At 39.6% G+C, this 20852-nt stretch overlaps 1 protein-coding gene and 1 pseudogene across 7 annotated transcripts in view; one reads left to right on the top strand and one right to left on the bottom strand.

The window, feature by feature from the left end:
* The window catches only part of GNE (glucosamine (UDP-N-acetyl)-2-epimerase/N-acetylmannosamine kinase), a 62703-nt gene that overhangs the window by 26098 nt on the left and 15753 nt on the right, over positions 1–20852 (bottom strand). For all 6 annotated transcript variants that reach the window (XR_013814492.1, XR_013814493.1, XM_079790161.1 and 3 more), the window contains 4 exons: positions 16026–16231; positions 10499–10950; positions 6445–6597; positions 4273–4485 (listed from right to left, as the gene is read on the bottom strand). Coding sequence is in view for 4 of the 6 variants with exons in the window: in XM_079790161.1 (XP_079646287.1) it covers positions 4273–4485; positions 6445–6597; positions 10499–10950; positions 16026–16231 (1024 nt within the window). In the remaining 2 variants the exon portion in view is untranslated. Of the gene's footprint in view, positions 1–4272; positions 4486–6444; positions 6598–10498; positions 10951–16025; positions 16232–20852 lie in introns of those variants that run through there.
* On the top strand, positions 11230–16017 carry LOC307110793 (zinc finger protein 42 homolog; annotated as a pseudogene). Its single transcript has one exon. The product of its transcript is annotated as a zinc finger protein 42 homolog (transcript).

Here is a 20852-nt window from a genome sequence, read left to right as displayed (position 1 = left end):
TCTAGAATCCACAAGTCATTTATCTAGTCATCTAGCATGTCCACTCTTTCAGTCTGCCCTCCCTCCTATCTACTTAGCCAGTTGTTCAATCAGCTGCTCAGGACAAGTTGGTCAGTTAGTCAGTTAGCCACCAGCTATTCATGCAGTCACCTTCTCTCCATGTAGTTTCTGACCAACATGAAGGAGTAAATATAGTGAAAATGCCATGTTTTTCAATAAACTTGGGTAAGAAGAGAAGAGCAGAAGGGTGGTGGCTGGAGAGAGGTATGGGGGCAAGGAAGCGGTATTTTTATTGTTTTATTTTAAGATATTCGAGGCTTAGGCATATTTAGATGATGAGGAAGCTAAAGATACATGAAAGAGAAAAGGATAACTGTTAAGTCCCTGAGAAGGCAGGAGGGGTGATTTAGAACACACAAGGCTAGCAGTGGACAGGCAAGAGAAACCCCACACTCCACATCATCCAGTATGAAGAAGGGGAGGATGGATGGGCCTGTGGGATTTTAAAAAAAATATATTTTATTGATTTTTTTACAGAGAGGAAGGGAGAGGGATAGAGTTAGAAACATCAATGAGAGAGAAACATCACTCAGCTACCTCCTGCACACCCTCTAGTGGGGATGTGCCCGCAACCAAGGTACATGCCCTTGACCAGAATCAAACCTGGAACCCTTAAGTCTGCAAACTGACACTCTATCCACTGAGCCAAACCGGTTAGGGCAAGGGCCTGTGGTTTTTGTTATTGTTAATCCTCACCCGAGAATATTTTTCCATTGACTTAGGGAGAGTGGAGGAGAGAGGGTAAGACAGAGAGAAACATTGATGTGAAAGAAACACATCAATTGGTTGCCTCCCAGGGCCTCGGCCAGGGAGGATCCTGCAACCAAGGTACATGCCCTTGACCAGAATCGAACCCTGGACCCCTTTGGTCCACAGGCTGATGCTCTATCCACGGAGCCAAATGGCTAGGGCTGAGCCTGTGTTTATAAAGTGTGGTGGCAGAAAGTACAGAGACTGCTTCTGACCTAAGACTATGTTGCTCAAACCAGTATTAAATTTTCTGTTCACATCTTATTTGAACTGTCAGCAGCATTCAACAGCATTTTCTGGAAACACTTTTTTTCTGGGCTTCAATGATATCCCCCACTCTTGGTTACCTCGACCTCATTGGCAGTTTCTTTTCCGTCTTCCTTGATGGGCTTTCCCTTCCTCACCAGAACACTAAATGCTGAAGAGCTCTAGAGTTGATCCTGGGCTCCACTCTCCTATTTATATGTTCTCCCTGGATAATCCCATTGGTTTTAAATACTATCTCAAGTAGAGTGTGCCATTATCCTCCATATCCTTTCCCTGTACTAGCAATACAATTTTTATCTGGGCATCTGATCATCCAGCTAAAGAGGATATTCTTCAGCTTCCTTGCAAATAGATATGGCCATGTGACTACATTCTGATAGGATGAGTGAAAAAATATTTGCAACTTCCAGGTTGTGCTTTTAAAGGTAGGGACATCTTCCCCTTCCCCCTTTCCCAATGGCTAAAATGTGAACTTGACAGACAGTTGGTGGCTAAGTCTCTGCCATTACCAGTAAGAAATAAACAAAAATCTGACTTATTTAATGCACTCTTGTTTTGGGTCTCCCTGATTCAGCAGCTGACCTGTTATCCTAACTAAAGACCATCCCGCTTGCCAATCACTCTCAAATTTATATCTTCAACTCCAACTCTCCCTGGAACTATCTAGCTGCTTACAGGCCATGTCCACTTAGGCTTCTCAAACTTAACATGGCCATTAGAGAAGTTTCAATTCCACCCCTCCCAAATCTGCTCCTCCCTCAGTGTCCCCGTATCAGGAAGAGTACACTCATCCAAAAACCTAAGTTATTGTTGATTCCTTTCTTCCTTTCACTGCTCATATCCAAGCATCAGCAAGTACTATAGCAAACCCCAAATCTAACTTTTCTCCATCACTGATACCACATAGTCTAAGCCACTATCATCTTTTTTTTTTTAATATATTTTATTGATTTTTTACAGAGAGGAAGAGAGAGGGATAGAGAGTTAGAAACATCGATGAGAGAGAAACATCGATCAGCTGCCTCTTGCACACCCCCTACTGGGGATGTGCCCGCAACCAAGGTACATGCCCTTGACCGGAATCGAACCTGGGACCTTTCAGTCCGCAGGCCGACGCTCTATCCACTGAGCCAAACCGGTTTCGGCTAAGCCACTATCATCTTGCATATGAACTGAAAACCTCTTAACTGGTCTCCCTGCTTCCACTCCTACCCCACCCACCACATTCCACTCTCCATATAGCAACCAGATGATCTTTCCAAAATGCAAGAAGCATTGTGTCATCTTCTCTTAAATGACTTCCCATCATACTTAGAAAAAAATCCGAATTATTTACCCTGATTTAGGTCTGCCTCCTTCTGTAACATCATCTTGTTACAGGCACTCTTCTCCTTGCCCAATACTCTACAGCTACCCTGGCTCATCTTTCTCAGGTACATTAAGCTTATTCCTATCTTAGGGTCTTCATAGTAGGGTTTTCCTCTTCTTCTCCCTGATCCTCACATAGCTAATTCCTTGTCATTCATATCTCAGCTTACGTGTCATTTCCTAAACAAGGACTTTCCTTACCTAATCTAATGTAGCCCACACATTACCTTTTGTTATAGTCTGGACAGTACACAGCTGAATTTATTTATTTTTTGGTCTATCATTTCTTCTCCCACTAGAATGGAAGTTACATGAGAGCTCAACCCAATTTAGACTAGTTTACTACTGAATCCTAATGCCCAACACATAGTAGGTGCTTATTAAATGTTTTCTTAATGAATGAATTAATGAAGTTGAAAGAATTTTCATCTGGTGGCTTCAATTTTCTCTCTGAAGTAGGGAGCAAAATAATACTTTGGGAATGAAAAGGAAGAAGGTCAAAAGATAATACAGAATAATGCTTTAAACAATAAATAATTTAAATTAAAATAAAACTTAAAAAAACTACTACTAAGTATAGGTCAAGAATGCTTTACAAATAAATATACAAAAAAGGCCAAAAAATAAAAATAAAAAATGAAGATAATACAGTTAGGGTGGCAATTATGAAGAATGGGAAAAAGAGCTGGAACTAATGTCCTTGATTCTAGTCAAGTCTTTTTCTATGAACTACATATATTTTTTCCATTAGCTATAGAAATATATTTGCATGTAGACAGTATTAGAACTCAGACTAATGTTAACCAGTTAACTGCCACGACATTTTGAATTTAATTTAAAAAGGTCTGCCGCTTGCATCTATAAGATGCTTATGACGTACAAATGATTAATGATAGGATAAGCCCGGTTAGCAAATTCATTAATAATCCTACTTATACTTTAGTTATTAAGGGGGCATCTTATTTAGAATTGCCATTTAGTCTGAAGTACTGACTAAAGGGACTCTACTAGCCCCAGAAAATGAAAGACTAGCATTTATATACTGATAACACATTCTCCCTTCAACACAGCCATCAAAGACCACAATTAACTAAGAAACTCTTAGCTCTAACTGATATTACAAAGACAATAAAGTCAAGCCCGTGTGGCTCAGTGGTTGAGTGTTGACCTATGAACCAGGAGATCATGATTTGATTCCCAGTCAGGGCACATGCCCAGGTTGTAGGCTCGACCCCCAGTGTGGGGCATGCAGGAGGCATCTGATCAATGATTCTCTCTCATCATTGATGTTTATATTTCTACTAGAGGCCCGGTGCACAAATTCGTGCATGGCCAGTGATCGAGGCCTATTTGGGAGGCCAGTTGATGGAGAGGAGTGGGGAGGCCATAGGAGGTTGGCCAGCTGCAGGGAGGAGCTGCAGGAGGTTGGCTGTGGGAGTGCACTGACCACCAGGGGGCAGCTCTTGCATTAAGCATCTGCCCCCTGGTGGTCAGTGCGTGTCATAGCGACTGGTCGTTCAGGTCATTCGGGCGTAACAGTCACTTAGGCTTTTATATATATAGGTCCCTCTCTCACCCTTCCTCTCTGAAATCAATAAAAATATATTAAAAAATATTTATGTTTTTTAAAAAGACAAAGACAATAAAAATGTTAAGTAGAGCCTTAAAAAGTTTGGTAATCACAGTGTGCTTTATGTAGATTTTAAGCTACAGTTGGTCATTAACTTCATTCACTTGTTGATAAAAATGTATGTCATCACACATTTTATAATAACTCATACATATCTATTAAGCCTAGTCAGCTGAAATAAAAGCAAAGGTAGATACCTGTTTCTCTTCCAATCTGCCGTGTTCCTAGATTGATCACTGGTGTTCCAAAAGCTCCAACCTCTCGTACCCCACAACTGCTATTCCCAATCACACAACCAGCGTGGGCAACCAACTGTATAAACTGTTCAAATGGGACATGTTTAACTGCCCGAAAATTAGGATGATGCTCGATGCCCTTCTTCCGCATCACTCGAACCATCTCTTTGCTCCCTGTGAAAATGAAAAGAACCGACTGTTACATGGTTTATGAGAGAAACAATTTTCATTGGCAAGTTTAACCCCACTTAAAGAAATCTTCCCATAAATACTCAAAACAGTTATTCAGGAAATAGTCATTTTAATTGTTGATCTTTTCATGAGTGATGACTAACTAGTTGTCTGGTTAGCTTTCTGCTTCAACTCATCTAGAAACTTTAAACAGCAACAGTTGGGATGTTTCAAACAGCACTCAGCAAAGCAAATACCTTTTATAAATGCCCCAGTGAAAGTCTTTACCTTAAACAACAATTAAAAGGCTCAAGACAGGCCACTAGTCTCTATCTCTGAAGCTGGGTGTTCCTAAATGGAAAGGTCTCAGGCTCCACCCAGCTAGCTGACAACAGCTCAGTGGGATAGCACTTCCACTTATGTGGACTAAGCTCCAAGAAAATACAGACAGATTCTGATACTGTGGCTGATCTTAAATGTGTGATTAAAAAAATGTAACAGATATATGAGGGAGAGGCCTCTCTGCTTGCCTCTCTAGTCACCCTTTCCTAGCTACCAAGGGAGACAAAGGTGCTAATCTGGTTGGTTAGAAGGCAGGACAGCAACCACACTGCGTTCCCCGCTGATTTAACAAAAGCTGTAAATCCAGTGTTCTCTCTCATTTTAACTTTCTCTGTGTGGTGAGATAATAGAGTCAGGGTCTACTCTTTAGCACAGGCCCAGCTACGCCTATAGTCATTGTAGAACGCCAGAAGGTGCTATTATTCCAAGATTCAAATGTGGTGTGGTGTGGACTCAGTTGAAGGCTTGTTTTTGGCCTAGATTACAGGTACTAATCGTGTTTTCCAGAGGGTTCTATATTAGGGAGCTGGGCACTAAACAGATAATGAGAAAGTGATGCCTTGATTCTTATTTCCCTATTGTTCCTTGTGTATATTTTATCAAAAACTCTGTGAGAAGGAAAGGGAGTGGTAGGCATGATTTAGGCATTCTTGGGATCCTTTAATTTCAGAGGGGAAAAATATTTCTAATTTAAGGTATATACAATCAGAAAAGTATATTACAAACAAAACACAACTGGCAATAAATATTAAACAAGGGAGATATATAATTACAAATATTTATACAAAAGTCTAAAGGATTATAAAAGAAGAAATATTAAGGTTTTTGAAATATTGTTAAATTACCTGGACAAAATCGGGGTTGTGGGTTACCTTTTTTTTTTTTCCCAATTAACACTAAGACAAGGATTCTTTCAGAGAAAGATGATAACATCTTCACATTGCAGAAAACGGTCCTGCCTCCTTTTCCACAAAGTGCCTAAGAGCTCAGCAATGAGTAGTGTCAACTAATAATGAATATTTGAAAATTCCTTAGTGTCAGGCCCTGCTCTAGCACTTCTCATTCATATCTCATATCCCCATTAACATGGTTAAGGTCTCACTAGCACCAAAGCCTACAGTACCATCCACTGGTAGGTGATCAATCAGGTCAGGCTTGAGGATCAACTGGGGACTCTAGCTCTAAACTGTTTAAGCTCAAGATTACTTTAAGGTACAGTTAGTATAAAGAAGAGAAGAAATAATAATATGGCTATTTTACTGTGGTCAGTGGAATCATTACTTTAATAAAGACACTCTTTCAACTTCTAAGGTTTGTCTCTTTGCTACTGCATTCTCTCACTGGTGTAAACTGGAGGGAAGATATTTAATATAAAACTAGAATGAAGATTAGAGAGATTTTTTTTTTTTAGTATTAAGTTTCTACTAGACTTTACAAAAACATCACAATATCTTCAATCTACTACAAAATTGGTGATCCTTTGAAAACTGGAGCGCATTTCAGAATACAGCAGCCTTCAATATAAAATGGGCAAGATAGGAAGGGCAGTCAAAAGAAGACATAACAGAAACATACAACTGGAAAGCTAGGTGGCATACTTTCATTTTTAAGTCCAATTACCTGCATCAATATTTGGAAACAGAACTAGGGTCCGCTTGTTAAATGAGATAAGTGCATCCAATGTTAACTCAAACATTTTAATGGAATGCTTAATGTCAGTGGTCACTGGGTGTTGAAGAGCAACAATGTAATCTTTAGGTTTTACATCATCACCTGTTTAAAGAAAAATCAAACCACATTGCTTCATTAGTTAAGAATCTCAAAGGAGGAAGAAGAAAATTCCAAAAGGCAGATCCCAGTCTGTGCTTTTACAAATGAAAAGGAAAAAAGTTTGTTACATTTTAAGCCAGTCATCCAAATTGGGTTCAAATGATAAAAACTTACAGCAAAAAGTCCAAGGATTCGACAAACTTAACATTTTACAAAGGTACTTGCTACCACAAACAAAATATATGACTTTAAATAGAAGACACTAACTAGAATTCATTGTTTCAAGTCCAAAATATTCCAAAGCATTAGAAAACTGTGAATTTTCCCAATTTCAAACTAGTGTTTTTAATGAATTATCAGCAATATCAATGAATAACAATATGTTGCAAATCAGGACATTCAGAGTTTGGATGTGCATTAAATATATTTCATATAATACATAGGAGCTTCCTCATACCATCACCCACCAGATTCAACAAATGGCAAATATTTCTAACTCTGTTCAAAGGATTAGAATGGCTTCACTTATCCCAATGCTGGGATCATAAGGACAGTTCCTCAGCAAAGATTTAAAAATGTAAATGGGTCAGATGGACAGTGCTATGCCAAAGAACAGAGAACATTTATCAATAGGGGCTATATTATCCCATAAAATGAGCTCCAGTCACTTATTTTTTAATGAGAGTATATTCCTTTGTGATATTAATTTTAATATCAATTTTATAATGCATTATATATTTATTATTAATTTCCAAATTCAAATAGCAGTTATTTTTATGATTTAATGGTAACAGAATTTTTACTTAGAATTTTCAGTAGTAACTGATTTAAAAGACTATAGGTTCCCAAATTATATTTAAAAAATTATTGATCCTATATTATGTTCCAAAATAGGGTTAGGAGGATATAATTATTAAATTTTTGTGCAAGTAGAAATTTTTGTGTGCAAAGGTCTAAGAGAATCTATCAGAATCAAGTCTAGGAAGATGAGGTCAACATAAATTTAAGTAATTCGCTAGATATAGATCAGGGCCTTTAGAAACTTATAGGAGAGGTGGACCAGCGTGGCTCAGTGGTTGAGCGTCCACCTACGAACCAGGAGGTCATGGTTCAATTCTCGGTCAGATCACATGCCCAAGTTGCAAGCTCAATCCCCAGTGGGAGGCATGCATGAGGCAGCCAATCAATTCTCTCTCATCATTGATGTTTCTATCTTTTTCTCCCTCTCCCTTCCTCTCTGAAATCAATAAAAAAATAAAAAAAATAAAAAAAAAACTATGGGAAGAGAAACAGCAATGAAAGATAAAAGATATGGTACAAGTTGGTCCCGCTAAAATGCACGTTTCTATAATGTGAATTAGCTCATCTGTGGTTGGTAAATAAAGGAATGATGTCAGCCTTTAATGTATAGTTTAGTTATTCATACATGATTCCCCATGGCTGGATACAAAGAACCTTAATGTAAATGTACACAATATTGCTCATATTTTTGTTAGGAGAAAGACAGCACCTGTCAGAGGGCCCCTTCACCCCACATTCTTTCTCTTGGTTCAGTGTGCCCAGGTACTCTGTCTTGAGAACACTTTTGGGGCAAGTGTCTCTGACCATGGCTGTGTGTGTGTGTGTGTGTGTGTGTGTGTGTGTGTGGCAATTTTACTTTGAGAGTGCAGATGTTAGAGAGGTTCTGTGGTCCCATGCAGAGGATCATTCTATATAACTTATGGCTACAACTTACTGCTAAGGGGCAAGTGGGAGATGAAGAAAAATTCCAGCAGTTAACCCCAGGAGAGCTTCCATTTCTCATTTACTAGTATTTTCTCCTTTAAGTGTGATTAAGAAACATCTGCACTATATAGAAAATAACCATATAATGCGAAATTGCACTTTGTAACTCCAGACTCTATCTGGAGCTAGTTTCTTCATAAAAGAAGGATAGCTACAGAGCAAAAACTAGTGAAAAAGAAGACACAGGACAATAAGCTGGAGCTACCCATTTCTGGCAATAATACATTTTGTGCAAAGCTTCTCAACACACAACTTCTGACATTCTCACTCTGCCTTTATCCACAGAACTCAGTCAGCAGCTTCAATCCTTCCACACAACCCTTTCCATTAAGGTACCATCATTTTGTTTTGTGTTCAAGTTCTATATTTACTGTGGCATTTCTTTCAATATTGGGAATTTAACATGTCTTTTTAACTTTGCTAAATTTTTATTAGGACTGTTATTTATTAATGTTCTGGTTACAAAGTTGCAACACTATTTTTTCCTGTAAGTAAGGTGACAGACATCAGAAGAAGCAGGTGTAGACACAAGGTATCATTGCTAGGGGTAGGTGGCTTGGGCTCACTGTCTTACCACTCACCCCTATCCCAAAACACACACTGTTGTTTTTTAATCGTTTTGGCTCTTTTGTCATCTTTCTTTTCATAAACTGCTCAAGTGGTTCCAAATAGAACCTTAAGCCCTACAAGTACAAGCTTGCTACATTCTGCTGTGTAAGGATTATTTTCTATTCATTATAAGTTTTTCAAAAATCCAAAGTTTGTCAGAATACATATAAGAGCTAACAATATAATCAGAACAGAATGAAAGAATGTTTGCTTAGAAGCATATAAAAAGGAGAGACTAAAGAGACAAGTTTCTTCCACTAGCATTATCTAGACAGGTTCCTTGATAACTACAAATCTGTCTAAGAATAAGAAATATGTAGAATGGATTAACTTCTATAAAGGAAAGCCTGATCCTTTTCCTGTTTTAATGTGATATGATTTAAAATATACATAATCACTTTACGTACACAATCACCTATTATTCATTAACTTCATTTTTCAATAGTTCTACCTCTTTAAAAAGGAGAGTCCTAAGTATCTCAGCAGATAATTAATCCTGATTTGTTCTCTAGATAGTACTCTATAAATTAACCAAATGAAATTCTGTTTGTAACCCTATTTTCTTTGCCTCTGATTAGCAAAAGGTAATTTCCAGGAGGCTAGATCAATGAACATTGAAGACTTCAGACCTTAATGGTTATTTACAGATATAACAAACTGGTGGTACAACTATGACTTTTGCTTTTAATCATCATCATAATCCTTTTCCTTTTTTTTTTCTTTTTAAATATATTTTATTGATTTTTTACAGAAAGGGAGAGAGAGGGAGAGAGAGTTAGAAATATCGATCAGCTGCCTCCTGCACACTCCCTACTGGGGATGTGCCTCCAACCAAGGTACATGCCCTTGACTGGAATCGAACCTGGGACCTTTCAGTCCGCAGGCCGACACTCTATCCACTGAGCCAAACCGGTTTCTGCCATAATCCTTTTTCATAAGTACTTATGGCTTACTAACTGCTTTCAACATTCATTATCTCATATGAGTATTCCAACAATCATGTAACAAAGACATTAGAAATAAAAATAACACATTTTTCATTGGACTAAAAAACAAAATAAAGGAAAACAAAAATAAAAACACCCATAATGCTACTAACCAAAAATAAATATTGTAAGTGACTTGGTGTACATACTTTCTTGAACTTTCCATTATGTTACTGTTTTCATAAAAATGGCATATTATACATAACTTTTGTAGCTTGCTTCCCCCCCTTTTGCTATGTCAGGATCTATCTCTGTAACTAAATATTCACCCATCACATTATATCTAATGGATTAAAAACATTCCATTGTATAAACATATCATAGATTCAATCCATTAAGCCTATTTTACAGAAAAGGTGAGTCTCGAGAGGTGAAGTCATATCATAGAGTAAGATCTATGAACTAAAACCTTAGCCTTCTGATTGCTAATGGAATATTCCACCCACGATAGTTTCTGGAAGGGCTAAAACATACCCAATACTGACAAATATAACCATTAAGACTGAATAAAGACTGATACATACCTAACCACATGCGAATGATGCTCATGTAGTCTTTGTTCTTGGCACAGAGAAGTTTGTCATAGGAAGGACAGCCTGCCAGCAGGATGCGGTCATGGTCCTCACACATGGATATCAGGTGTTGCTCTGCGCTTCGGGTGCAGCACACATGATAGTGAGCCAGTTTTGTTATGGCATGTCTAATGGAATCGTCAATGGTCCCACTGACTTCCCCGCCTTCAATGTGAAGGATTCGGATGTTCATCAAGGCAGCAGATGTTGCCAGTGCCAGGGCATCAAACCTGTCTCCATGGACAATCATGATATCAGGCTTCAGGCGATTAAGGACATCTGGTAGCTTCACTAGGGCCAGGCCTACTGACTCAACCATAGCTGCCTCATCTTCCCCTCTAACAATCGTGTGTAGCCTGGTATTAATGTCAAAGTCATCTTGTTCAATCATGCGGTACGTATTTCTGAAGCAAGAGAGAAATAAAGACAAAAACATGAGAAAAGCTATCTAAAATCAACTCTGAAGGGAGAAATATTTTATAAAATTTCCTTGTTAAATAAATTGAAGTATAACTTACAAAAAATTAAAAACAGACCATAAATGCATTCATCACTTGATTAATTTTTTTACCTGCATTACCCTCTAGCCACCACCCAGATTAAGACATAACCATCCAGCATCTTGGAAATATCACTTGTGCCCCTCTCAGTGAGTACCTGGAGGGAAAACTATCTGAGGGAGAATTTTTTTTTATTAGGAAAAAAGAGACCAAAATTTACACTGGTCATGACATTTTCTTTTTTTTTTTTTTCCTATATTTATAAATTTTTAAAAACAAATATGCTACTTAATAGGAAAAAATGTTACTTATAAAAGCAAAGCTCATTTTAAAAATATAGTAGGGAACCAGGACACCAGACATATCACAACAATACCAATTTCTGAATGATGGAAATTATCACTTGAATTTTCCTTGTATGGTACTATTAATGCAGCATAGTTCTGACTGGAGTAAAAATGTAAGTTTCACAACATTAAATTGGCTGTGAAATGCAGTTTCAGTTTGTTTCAGGCTTCAGTAACAACAGTAATTCTCAATGCCTTAAGGTTTCCTGTCTGTTATGATAAGATTCTAAAAGATACGGCTTTTTTTTTCTAATATATAATACATTTATTATTTAAAAATTGGAAAATACTAAAAATTATCATTCATAAACCTACACTCAGTGTTATCATTTTGATTTTCTTTCTAGCCATTTTATGCATAATATTTTAATCTGGTTGAGATTACATACAATTTTGTATTCATGTAATACTAATTTTCTCAGATCATGACTGCTTCTTTACATACATCATTGTACATTATAAATGGACATCTAGTAGTCATTTCATAGATTCCTTTGGATTTTCCTATAAAGCTATGTTGCCTGTAAATAAAGACAATCTTTATGTCTTTATATATCTTGCTTTATTGTACTGGCTGTTACATCTAGTACAATTGAAGAGAAGTGGTGAAAGTGGAAGTCCTTACCTTGTTCCCAATTTTAGGAGGAAAGCATAAATTTTATGTTAGCTGTAGGTTTTTCACAGGTGCCCTTTATCCATTCTATCCTAGCTTACTACAAGTTTTTATCCTAACTGTTTAATTTCATCAAATATTTTTTAATATGTATTGATATGACTGTATGGGTTTTCCCCTTTATTCTGTTGAGATGTGAATTATAATAATTGATTTTCAGATGTTAAAATTTCTGAGATAAGTCCACTTGGTGGTAATGTATTATCGGTTTGCCACTTCATCTAAATTGATTGTCAATTTTCTTAGCCTAATATTCCCCTTTTATTCTCTTTCTTAAATCTTTATTATTGGAAGTATTACATATGTCCCCTCTTTTATTCTTTTAAAGGCTGTAATATTTTGAAAGAAATAACTTTTGACTGTTAATTTTCTCTATTGTTTAATCTATTTTTATATTTCATTGATTTCCACTCTTTATTATTTCCTTCTTGTTTACTATAGTGGAAACAGATCATTGACTCTAAACTTGTCTTCTTTTTAATATAGTATTTAAAGCTATAAATTTCCCTGTAAGCACTGCTTCATTTACAACCACAGATTTGGTATATTGTAATATTTATTATACAGTTCAAAATATTTTCTTTTTTTAACGTTTATTTTTAATTTTTGTTAATCCTCACCCGAGGATATATTTCCACTGATTTTTAGAAGAGAGAGGAAGGGAGGGGGAGAGACAGAGAGAAAGAAACATTGATTGGTTGCCTCCCGCATGCACCCTGACCAGGGCCAGGGATCAAGCCTGCATCCAAGGTACATGCCCTTGACCAGAATCGAACCGGAACCCTTCAGTCCCCAGGGCTGACGCTCTATCCACTGAGCCAAACCGGCTAGAGCCAAAATATTTTCTAATTTCCCTTAGGATTTCTTATTTAGCCCATGGCTTAAAACTCAAATAAAACAACCAATTAAAACATGGGCTAAAAATCTTAACAGACCCTTCACCAAAGATGTTATAAAGATGGCCAAAAAAAAAAAGCATATGAAAAGATGCTTCACACCTTATGTCATCAGGAAAATGCTAATTAAGACAATGAGATACCACTACACACCTATTATATTAGCCAAAATCCAGAACACTGACACCACCAAATGCTGATGAGGAATTGGAGCAACAGGAACTCTCATTCGTTGTTGGGGGAAAACAAAACGATACAGCCACTTTGGAAGACAGCTTGGCAGTTTCTTACAAAACTAAAGGTACTCCAGTCATACAATCCAGCAATCGTGCTCCTGTTTACCCAAAGAAGCTGAAAACTTATGTCCACAATCCACCCAAAAAGCTGCAATACAGATGTTCATAGTAATATTCTTTAGCGCTAAAAAGAAATTACTACCAAGCTATTAAAATACACAAAGGAAACTTAAATGCTTATTGCTAAATGAAAGAAGCCAATCTGTAAAGGCTACATATTGTATGATTCTAATTCTATGACATCCTGGAAAAGGCAAATCTATGGAGATGGCAAAGAAAAAGTCAGTGGTTTCCTGGGGTGAGGGTAAAGAAGGGTGGACATATAGAGCAGATTTTTAAGGCAATGAAACAACTCTGTATGATACTGTAACAATGGGGTCATGTCATTATAGATTTGTCCAAACCCACATAATTTATACCACCAAATTGAACCCTAACGTGGGTTTTCTTAGGCAGAGTTTCATATTTTTAAAAGCTATGAAATTTTGAGCTGTCCATAAATTTCTTCTCTACTCTAAGTTCTTAGAGAAAATTGCTAAATTGGTTTTTGCAGGCAGGTTTTTATTTATTTGTTTTTGCTATTGTTATTATCTTGTTTTTAAAGAACAGTAAAAAAAAAACCAATTTTACTTTAACACAAGCTGTTTTCATATTTAATATTGTATTTCTGACCATCTTTGGAGATTGCATTAACATTTTCATGCCACAAGGGTGCACTAACTGCTACTTTATTGCATATAACAAAATGAATGTTCACCTTTGGTTTATATACTCTGCTCCTTCAAAAATTCCCCAATTTTCATTTTTCATATTTCACCTCTGATCAACAACAAACCTAATGTCATCAAAATAAGTATCAATGGTAATGGTAATATAACATTTTATTTAGCCTAGTAATTAAATTAGATTTTTAAAATCTAGTTCCATATCTACTACTTTATATGCTGTTGATCTATATACCAGTTTTAATGTCGAATTACCATTAGAACTCACAAAACATATAACATGGAATCACATTATTATGTCACACAATATATAAGTGCCATTTCTCCTTAATATAATAACAAATATTAATAGCTATTTATCAAGCATCCATTAAGCAGCAGCATTGTGATGAATTCTGTATATCACTATCTCCATTCTTCACAATAACCTACATCACAAGTTTTCACTTCATTTTGTAATTGAGGAATCTGAGGCTCAGAGATGCTAAGCTACTTCTCTAAGGCCACGTAAAAACTAAGTGGTAGAGATTTTAAATGCTGTTGGGAGCACAAGTACCTTCCTCCTCATCTTTGCTCTGAAAGGAAATGGAACAGGAAGTAGAGTGAGTGACACAGTATCAAGGGACAACTGTACTAAGTGCTGGGACCTGTGAAGAGGACAGAAGAGGACCTTGCTCCCATATTCTGACAGTCTGCAGGTGCCTGCTGAAGACTTACCCAGATCACTGCTACCTGGAAGTGGTTGATATATCCTGGTGCAAACCTTGGAGGAGGAACCACAGGACAGCATAGAGCAGCAACTGCACACAAGGGCAAAGACTCGTGGACCAAGGGCAGAAGGGCCCTCGGTGGGAATAAGCCTAATCCAGCCACACCAGAGCCAGCCCAGCAGGAGCCCCTCATCGTGATGAGGGCCTTGTGGGATGAAGATGGGGACCACGAGATTAGCTATCAGGTTGGTGAAGAGGATCCCTCCTCTGACTGTTACATAGAGTGCATCATACGAGGAGAGTTTTCCGAACCCACCCTGGAAGAGGACATGTTTCTTAAGTCCTTCAACTTCCTGAGCGGAGGGTCAGAGCAAGAGTTTTCTAAACAGGTTTTTGATGATGCAAACTCACTTTTTGAATGTTCCTTGCATTACATGGAAAAAAGGGGCAAAACAAGAATTTCCTCAACATGACAGGCAAGAAGCCTCCTCCTGGAGAAACACCCAACACTAGGCCTGGTAGATCCTACCCGGATTGTAGAATTTGCTAGAAATAAGCCAAGAAAAAATAGAGAATGTGATGCTCCAGAAAAATTTGTTTGTCCTCAGAGTGGATGCGCAAGAGAGTTGAAGACGAGAAATTCCCTGAGAAAGCATCTCCACCTCGTTCATGGCCCCTGCAACCACATGTGTGGGAAAGCATTTCCTGAGAGCTCCAAACTAAAAAGGCATTTTATGGTTCATACTGGAGGAGGCCTTTTCAGTGCACTTTTAAAGGGTGCAGGAAACGCTTTTCTCTAGCCTTCAACTTGCATATACATGTGCGCATCCACACCGGGGAGAGGGCTTTTGTGTGTTCCTATGAAGGCTGTCACAGGAGCTTTGTCCAATCAAATAACCTGAAATCTCACATCTTAACTCATGCAAGACAAAAATAATCAATAAAAAGATGGGGGAAAAAATCTTTAAACAGGGGAAGCATTTTAACAAAAGAGTGATTGGGGACAAATATGCCTCATTGATTATTTTCAGGAAAGAATATTTGAATCAATGTTGCAACCCTATAAGGCATATTTTTAAATGTTACTAAGATGCTCCTATTAATTTTGATACCATTCTAAGAACATTGTGTACAAAATGATAGTGTGCTTCCAACAGGAAGGTCAGTAACAAACTTATTTCAAAAGAGTAAAACAGAACAAAACAAAACAAAAAACCTAAGTGGTAGAACTAGGATTTGAAGCTAGATCCACATAGTAGTTCCTGGATCCAAGCTCTCTCCAGTACACAATGCTGCAATGAAGAGTATCATAAGAAAATGCTTTCATCTTACCCATAGTCATCGATCAGGTGAGAGCCAAGCACCACGACGTCCAGGTCAAAGAACTCAGGTTCCGTTTTAATGCCAAACATGATCGGTGCAAGTTTAGAATAATCAGCACGGTTGCAAGTAGCAACACAAACCCGCAGCTTCCGATTATTCCCATTCTTCTCCATGACTTGATTTTTTCTTTTTGAAAGGTTCTTAAAATAGAGTTCCTAAAGTTACAAAAATAAAAACGATTTATGATCAGAAGGAAAGGTCCTAGATATAAACAGAATTTTACGATTGTAAGTCCTTATCCACTGTTTAGCATGGTGATTTTTAACCTTTTTTTCCCACCGTACTGTGTGTGACACAGCCACTGGTATATCCGGAGTTATGAAATTCCAGCTGACTAATTATAACTCCACCCCTTTCTCTCACAATTAAGAAAATACACTGGAAAACACCTGGCCAGAGTGGTTCAATTGGTTGAGCATCATCCTGTGCACCATGCACTGAAAGATTGCCAGTCAATTCCCGGTCAGGGCACATAGCTGGGTTGGGAGCTCCATCAGATCCCCAGTCAGGGAGCACAGAGAAGGCAACCATCAATGTTTTTCTTTATCTCTCTCCCTCTTTCCCTCCAAGCATGTCCTCAGGTGAGGATTTAAAAAAAGAAAAAATACTGGAATGCAATTAAAAAAGAGTGACAAATCAAATATTTAAAAGGCAAGCAAACATCAGCTCTTTATTAGTTAAAAATTACTTGCCATACCTCACAATTAATCCCAACATACCAGACTATTGCAAAACTTTGAGAATTACTGATCTAGTTCAACTCTTTCACTAACAAAAAGGAAAACACAGGTTTTGAGAGGGAAATTACTTCCCCAAATTCAGTATCACATCTTATAAGGGACTAAAGTCCTGGTGCACAACATTCGTGCACTGGGGGAGGGTCCCTCAGCCCGGCCTGCGCCCTCTCACAGTCTGGGACCCCTCGGGGGATGTCCGACTGCCGGCTTAGGTGCACTCCCCGTGGGGTCCTTAGCACTGCCGCATCTGCTGAGAGGTCCTTAGTGCTGCCACAGAGGCAGGAGAGGCTCTCGCCACTGCTGCACTCATCAGCCGTGAGCCTGGCTTCTGGCTGAGCGGCGCTCACCCAATGGGAGCGCACTGACCACCAGGGGGGCAGCTCCTGCATTGAGTGTCTGCCCCCTGGTGGTCAGTGTGCATCATAGTGACCGGTCATATCGTGTTCAGTCAATTTGCATATTAGGGTTTTATTATGTAGGATGATATCTATTCAACTTCACACCATACACCCCCGGATATACAAAGCACTGTGATCAGTGCTGAGGAATAGAAAGATGAATAAGACAAAGATTAAAACACAACAACAAAAGAAAAAAACAACACTACCTTTAAGTCCTCATTAGCACCTGTAGCCAGTGATTACAAACTTCACAACTCCAAAGGCCACCAGAATTTTCTGTCCCACAGGCACCTCAAAGTCACTGGCACAAACCAAACTCATTTTCTTTTCTAAACTTGTTTCTCCTTCCTTGTTCTCTCACTCAGTTATGAGCCTTCCATTCATCCAAATGCTTTGATATTCTTGGCTCCTCTGTTCGTCACAGTGTGCCTCCTAAGGCCCAATCAATTACACCTCCTGAATATCTTTCAAATCTCTCTCCTCTCCATCCCAATCCCTCATCTTAGGTCTGAACTATGGTAACAGCTATCAAAGTAGTTTGCCTGTCTCTAGCTTTGCCCTGCCTCCCACAGACTTTCCAAGTGATCTTTCTAAAGTTCATAAATCTGATCATCATGCTAACCAGGATACATCACCTATGGACAAAGCCCAATTTTCTAATTTGGACCTAGCCCAGGGGTCCTCAAACTTTTTAAACAGGGGGCCAGTTCACTGTCCCTCAGACCGTTGGAGGGCCAGACTATAGTTCAAAAAAAACTATGAACAAATTCCTATGCACACTGCACATATCTTATTTTGAAGTAAAAAAAACAAACAAACAAACAAAAAAAAAACGGCAAAAACACCCGCATGTGGCCCGCGGGCTGTAGTTTGAGGACACCTGACCTAGCACATCCTTCCATCCATTTCAAATGCCCTTACTCTGGGCTGAAGAGCCTGAAGTTCAGCCAGTGGGTCTCCGTATCTGTGCTTTTCTAGATGCAAGTACCTCTCCCTAAAACTTCCTTTCCCTCTTGACTGAACTCTTCTCATACCTCAAAACAGCCTAAGTGTCACTTCCTCTGAAAAGCTTTCGCATACACCTCATTCCTCCTCACCCCAGCCCTTTTAGTTGCTGCCTGCCTCCAAGCACTGTGGCCCTCCCATACAGATACACACTATCGTTTTAGTCCTCTGCCTTCCTGTCTCCCTACCACTCTATACCCTTCATTCAAAAAGTAAAAACCAGGGATAAGGGATAAAATTTCACTTCACAGATTGATCTTAATGTTGATCTTTCAGGAAGTGTACCAATGTTTAGAATTTGCACTTAGGAATCCAGAAAAGCTTGAGTAAAGATGCCAATAAAAAGGGAGCTACCTATTAGATGACTGGCCAGAGTGGCTCAGTGGTTGAGCGTCGACCTATGAACCAGGAGGTCACAGTTCAATTCCTGGTCAGGGCACATGCCCGGGTTGCGGGCTCAATCCCTAGTGGGGAGTGTGCAGGAGGCAGCTGATCAATGATTTTCTCTCATCATTAATGATTCTATCTCCCTTCCTCTCTGAAACCAATAAAAAAAAAATTTTTTTAAAGGGAGCTCCCTTCAGCCAAAACCGGTTTGGCTCAGTGGATAGAGCGTCGGCCTGCGGACTCAAGGGTCCCAGGTTCGATTCCGGTCAAGGGCATGTACCTTGGTTGCGGGCACATCCCCAGTAGGGGGTGTGCAAGAGGCAGCTGATCAATGTTTCTTTCTCATCGATGTTTCTAACTCTCTATCCCTCTCTCTTCCTCTCTGTAGAAAATCAATAAAATTAAAAAAAAAAAGAATCATTAAAGGGAGCTCCCTTCAGATCAGGGAAAACTCTGAAATTCAGTGGAAATCCTATCAGTAGCCCTCTGTTGTTGGTATCTCATCTCTCTTAGGCTAGAACTTCTGTGATCACACAAATTGCCCATCACTGGGCCATTCTGAATTTATAATCTCAGTAAAAGCTAATTCCACCTAATAGAAAGCATCCTAATAAAAGAGTGATATGCAAATTAACCATCACTCAGCCACACCCACAGGCCACGCCCACCAGCCAATCAGGAGCAGGTATGCAAATAACCCCAACCAAGATGGCTGCAGCCACAGAGAGCAGGAGGGAGGCTTGGGTTTCCCCGGCAATGGAGTAAGCCAAGCTTTCCGCCTGCCCTTGCCGGCCTAGGCCTCCACTCAAGGCTACAAAGTTTCGATGATAGAAGATACATAAATCAAAACAGAAATGGCGGCAGCCACAGAGTTGGAAAGAGCAGGAGGCTAGGGTTGCCCCCGGCGATGAAGGAAGCCAAGCTTTCCGCACACCCTGGCCGGCCCAGGCCTCTGCTTAAGGCTACAAAGTTTCAATTATAGAAGCTACATAAATCCCAACAGAAATGGCTGCCGCCAGGGAGCAAGCAAAAGACTTGACTCTGCTCCAGGCTACAAAGTTTCAATTGTAGAAGATAAATAAACCCCAGATACAAGGGCCTCCGCTTGGGTTGCCAGGGGGCATGGCTTGCCTGCAAACCACCACAGGCCCCTCACCCAGGCTGCCCCACACCCCAAGGGAACCCCCACCCTGATCCGGGACATCCTTCAGGGCAAACCAGCCAGCCCCCACCTGTGCACCAGGCCTCTATCCTATCTAATAAAAGAGTAATATGCAGATTGACCATCACTCCAACACACAAGATGGCTGCCCCCATGTGGACACAACATGGCCACCACAAGATGGCCAGCAGGGGAGGGCAGTTGGGAGGGACCAGGCCTGCAAGGGAGGGCAGTTGGGGGCGATCAAGCCTGCAGGGGAGGGCAGTTAGGGATGACCAAGCCGGCAGAGGAGGGAAGTAGGGGCAACCAGGCCTGCAGGGAAGGGCAGTTGGGAGGGACCCAGGCCTGCAGGGGAGAGCAGTTGGGGGGGACCAGGCCTTCAGGGGAGGGCAGTTAGGGGTGACCAGGCTGGCAGGGGAGCAGTTAGGCATCAATCAGGCTGGCAGGGGAGTGGTTAGGGGGTGATCAGGCTGGCAGGCAGAAGTGGTTAGGGGCAATCAGGAAGGTAGGCAGGCAAGCAGTTGGGAGCCAGCAGTCCTGGATTGTGAGAGGGATGTCCACCCACTGGGATCGTGCCTAAACGGGCAGTCGGACATCCCTTAAGGGGTCCCAGATTGGAGAGGGTGCAGGCTAGGCTGAGGGACACCCCCCACCATGCACGAATTTCATGCACCGGGCCTCTAGTTTATAAGATAATGAGCATTCTGTCAAGAATTGTACAGTTAATATTGTCAATAGTTTCTGTGGCTAAGTGAAACAAAACCAATTTTACCATGGGCCAGCAATTTTCAACTCATGGCACACATAAACTACTAAAATTCTGCAACACAACAAAAAAATATATTTTTTGCCGATTTGACAAAAAAATTGGTATAATTTTTATTTACTCAGATATTTCAAGTTTTAAAGATTCCTGCAACACACCAGTGGAAAATCACTGGCCTATGGCATCTCATCAACATTATAAGAAAACAATGCTGCCATATTAATAAGATCTAAGCACTGCCTCATAATTAGAGACAAACATATTTTTCTAGAACTGGTTGTCTTAGGTGTTCTTATACATAATCCTTTTCTACTCGTT

The sequence above is a fragment of the Cnephaeus nilssonii genome, assembly GCF_951640355.1.
Source record: "Cnephaeus nilssonii genome assembly, chromosome: 14".
Taxonomy (NCBI): Eukaryota; Metazoa; Chordata; class Mammalia; order Chiroptera; family Vespertilionidae; genus Cnephaeus; species Cnephaeus nilssonii.
The sequence above is the reverse complement of the archived record's forward strand: the minus strand, read 5'-3'. Positions and strand labels throughout refer to the sequence as shown.